Consider the following 5,000-nt stretch of genomic DNA (forward strand, 5'->3'; position numbering starts at 1 on the left):
ATGTTCTGTAGTCTTTATAGCTTCATAATGCAGCTGGGTAATTCCCTTAACAGAGCTGTAGGGTATGTCTCAAATGGCTCCATATTTCCTGCATAGTGCACTACTTTAGAGCAGAACCCTATGGGGTCTTAGTCAAAAAAGTACTGCACTATAATAGGATGCCATTTGGGACACGGACTTAATGTTGAAAACAGCGCCCAGCCACAAACGGATCCCTTTGTTCTCCAGGCTCTACACGACCAGCGCTCATGTTCGTTACCCACCTTGTAAAACGAGACTTTATTTTACGGGCAACAATTGTTTATAAAAAAAATAAAGAAAGGGTGTGAAGCAAATGTGGGAGGAAAAAAGTGTTTAAAACAAACTAGAGGGGAGAGACAGATGTCATTCCTGTAGGGGGGTCATGTAGCCTGGGTGTGTTTACCCAGAATACACCACTCTCTACCTCTGTCAACGCTGTTTAAGCCACGCCACATTTAAAGAGCAACTGAAAGCAGTAAGCAACTTTTCCTTTTGAAAACAGCATAGCAATTTGAGTTAGAAACTTTTGATTCTAGTGTCAAAATGTACTACATAGATACGCCAGTCTCATCCAAAACGGAGATTTGCTATATAATTAGGGGGAAAAAATGATCTGTCACGGAATGGAGGTAACTGTTTTCCTTGGGTTTATTTCAATCCTGCCCACAAGCCCACAGTTGGCAGCATCCAAATTATCATCAATTCTGAGAGCAGCTACACACGACCCGATTGTGAAATTGGTTTGACATTGGATATCCCTATGGGGCTAGTTAGGGACCATGAGTAAATTACACAATGTCCATTGGATATCCCTATGGGGCTAGTTAGGGACCATGAGTAAATTACACAATGTCCATTGGATATCCCTATGGGGCTAGTTAGGGACCATGAGTAAATTACACAATGTCCATTGGATATCCCTATGGGGCTAGTTAGGGACCATAAGTAAATTACACAATGTCCATTGGATATCCCTATGGGGCTAGTTAGGGACCATGTAAATTACACAAGATATCCCTAAGTTAGGGACCATGAGTAAATTACAATGTCCATTGGATATCCCTATGGGGCTAGTTAGGGACCATGAGTAAATTACACAATGTCCATTGGATAATGGGGCTAGTTAGGGTCCATTGGATATCCCTATGGGGCTAGTTAGGGACCATGAGTAAATTACACAATGTCCATTGGATATCCCTATGGGGCTAGTTAGGGACCATGAGTAAATTACACAATGTCCATTGGATATCCCTATGGGGCTAGTTAGGGACCATGAGTAAATTACACAATGTCCATTGGATATCCCTATGGGGCTAGTTAGGGACCATGAGTAAATTACACAATGTCCATTGGATATCCCTATGGGGCTAGTTAGGGACCATGAGTAAATTACACAATGTCCATTGGATATCCCTATGGGGCTAGTTAGGGACCATGAGTAAATTACACAATGTCCATTGGATATCCCTATGGGGCTAGTTAGGGACCATGAGTAAATTACACAATGTCCATTGGATATCCCTATGGGGCTAGTTAGGGACCATGAGTAAATTACACAATGTCCATTGGATATCCCTATGGGGCTAGTTAGGGACCATGAGTAAATTACACAATGTCCATTGGATATCCCTATGGGGCTAGTTAGGGACCATGAGTAAATTACACAATGTCCATTGGATATCCCTATGGGGCTAGTTAGGGACCATGAGTAAATTACACAATGTCCATTGGATATCCCTATGGGGCTAGTTAGGGGGACCATATCCCTAAGTAAATTACACAATTGATATCCCCATTGAGTAAATACACAATGTCCCTATGGGGCTAGTTAGGGACCATGAGTAAATTACACAATGTCCATTGGATATCCCTATGGGGCTAGTTAGGGACCATGAGTAAATTACACAATGTCCATTGGATATCCCTATGGGGCTAGTTAGGGACCATAAGTAAATTACACAATGTCCATTGGGACAATATTTTGAAATGTAAATTAGCTCCAAATTTAAATGACTTAAAAAACTCAAACTAACTATAAATTGTAGAAATTCATATACAAATATTAAAAGCTTCACGAGACAACTAAAAGGTGTGCAACATTGAAAATATTGTCCCGTTTACATTGTGTAAGTTATTGACAGTCCTTAACTTGCCCAACAGTTAGGCTATCCAAAGTTAAACTAATTTTGGTTTAGCTTGCTAGCTAGTTGAGTCTACTTCCAGACACAATACCTACTTCAAGTTATCTACAAGGGTGAGTGACTGTAACTGTGTTTTGGCAGAGAGTGAAAGTACAAATGCTTCCCACTTTCAAACACAAGAGACATCCACATCAAAGCACACGTCCCAGAAACAAATCTCGTTCTCAGTCACATTTCCTATAGAGGAGAATTGAAAACTGAGGCTAAATTAGAAAGGTCAGACCCCACGTTAACCAATTGGCATATTTTTGTGATTAAACCTTTATGTAACTAGGATCAGAAAACTTTGAAGAATGTATTTGGATAAGTGAAGGTTTCACTATTACTTTCCTGCTACTCCAATCCATCCCTCTCCAATCCAACCCTCTCCAATCCATCCCTCTCCAATCCATCCCTCTCCAATCCAACCCTCTCCAATCCATCCCTCTCCAATCCATCCCTCTCCAATCCATCCCTCTCCAATCCAACCCTCTCCAATCCATCCCTCTCCAATCCAACCCTCTCCAATCCAACCCTCTCCAATCCAACCCTCTCCAATCCATCCCTCTCCAATCCAACCCTCTCTAATCCATCCCTCTCCAATCCAACCCTCTCCAATCCATCCCTCTCCAATCCAACCCTCTCTAATCCATCCCTCTCCAATCCAACCCTCTCCAATCCAACCCTCTCCAATACAACCCTCTCCAACCAACCCTGTCCAATTCAACCCTCTCCAATACAACCCTCTCCAATACAACCCTCTCCAATCCAACCCTCTCCAATCCAACCCTCTCCAATCCAACCCTCTCCAATCCAACCCTCTCCAATACAACCCTCTCCATTCCAACCCTCTCCAATACAAACCTCTCCAACCAACCCTGTCCAATTCAACCCTCTCCAATCCATCCCTCTCCAATCCAACCCTCTCCAATCCATCCCTCTCCAATCCAACCCTCTCCAATCCATCCCTCTCCAATCCAACCCTCTCCAATCCATCCCTCTCCAATCCAACCCTCTCTAATCCATCCCTCTCCAATCCAACCCTCTCCAATCCATCCCTCTCCAATCCAACCCTCTCTAATCCAACCCTCTCCAATACAACCCTCTCCAATACAACCCTCTCCATTCCAACCCTCTCCAATACAACCCTCTCCAATCCAACCCCCTCCAATACAATACAAAATGAAAGAGGACGGTTTGATGCAGTAATTCTGAAGTATTCAAAACAATTATGGTATCCAATCCTCGCCAACTGATACACTGGACTCCAAGTATATCGGCCAATCAATCACTCCAATCTTAATTCCAACCCTCAGATGTCCACAGACTAACCCCTCTTTCCCCGGGTACCATTTTAAAATGTCCTTTTGCAATACATCTGTCTTATGAGGGTCTTAAACCTCTCTATTTTGACCATTTCTGGCGAGATTGCCCTAAAAAGAAATACTAACTAAGAGTATAATCATATATACAAGCTTGGCACACCTGTATTTGTGGAGTTTTTTCCCCCCATTCTTCTCTGCAGATCCTTTCAAGTTCTGTCATGTTAGATGGGGAGTGTTGCTGCACAGCTATTTTCAGGTCCCTCCAGAGATGTTCGATCAGGTTGAAGTCCGGGCTCTGGCTGGGCCACACAAGTACATTCAGAGACTTGTCCCGAAGCCACTCCTGCATTGTCTTGGCTGTGTGCTTAGGGTCGTTGTCCTATAGGAAGGTGAACCTTTGCCCCAGTCTGAGGTCCAGAGCGCTCTAGAGCAGGTTTTCACCAAGGATCTCTCTGTACTTTTCTCCGTTCATCTTTCCCTTGATCCTGACTAGTCTCCCAGTCCCTGCCGCTGAAAAACAACCCCACAGCATGATGCTGCCACCACCATGCGTAGGGATAGTGCCATGTTTCCTCCAGACTTGACGATTGGCATTGAGGCCAAAGACTTCAATCTTGGTTTCGTCATATCAGAGAATCTCGTTTCTCATGGTCTTAGAGCCCTTTGGTTGCCTTTGGGCAAACTCCAAGCGGGGTGTCATGTGTCTTTTATTGAGGAGTGGCTTCTGTCTGGCCATAGAGTCCTGATTGGTGGAGTGCTGCAGAGATGGTTGTCATTCTTCCATTTCTACAGAGGAACTATGGAGCTCTGTCACTGTGACCAGGTTGTTGTTCACCTCCCTGACCAAGGCTCTTCCAAGGCTCTTCTCCTCCGATTGGTCAGTTTGGCCGGACGGCCAGCTCTAGGAAGAGTCTTGGTGGTTCCAATCTTCTTCCATGTAAGAATGATGGAGGCCATTGTGTTCTTGGGGACCTTCAATGCAGCAGACATATTTTGGTACCCTTCCCCAAATCTGTGCCTCGACACAATCCTGTCTGGGAGCTCTACTGACAATTCCTTTGACCTCATGGCTTGGTTTCTGCTCTGACATGCACTGTCAACTGTGGGATCTTATATACAGTGGGGCTAAAAAAGTATTTAGTCAGCCACCAAATGTGCACGTTCTCCCACTTAAAAAGATGAGAGAGGCCTGTAAATTTTCATCATAGGTACACTTCAACTATAACAGACAAAATTAGGGAAAAAACATCCAGAAAATCACATTGTAGGATTTTTAATGAATTTATTTGTAAATTATGGTGGAAAATAAGTATTTGGTCACCTACAAACAAGCAAGATTTCTGGCTCTCACTGTAACTTCTTCTTTAAGAGGCTCCTCCTGTATTTTTTTCCTTCAAACGGCACTCAGTTGTCAATGGTTTTAGCGGAGCTCCTTGCCCCCCACCGGCAGGCAATTCGAACACTCTGCACCTTT

General features: G+C 43.8%; 1 protein-coding gene across 1 annotated transcript in view; it reads left to right on the forward strand.

Moving 5' to 3' along the window:
- Positions 1 to 644: 644 nt before the first annotated feature.
- LOC118381113 (FH1/FH2 domain-containing protein 3-like) overlaps positions 645 to 5,000 on the forward strand; it is a 190,649-nt gene continuing 186,293 nt past the window's right edge. The window contains exon 1 of the mRNA XM_052473174.1: positions 645 to 650. Within this exon, the coding sequence (XP_052329134.1) occupies positions 645 to 650 (6 nt within the window). The remainder of the gene's footprint in view (positions 651 to 5,000) is intronic.

Source organism: Oncorhynchus keta, chromosome 20, assembly GCF_023373465.1.
Source record: "Oncorhynchus keta strain PuntledgeMale-10-30-2019 chromosome 20, Oket_V2, whole genome shotgun sequence".
Taxonomy (NCBI): domain Eukaryota; kingdom Metazoa; phylum Chordata; class Actinopteri; order Salmoniformes; family Salmonidae; genus Oncorhynchus; species Oncorhynchus keta.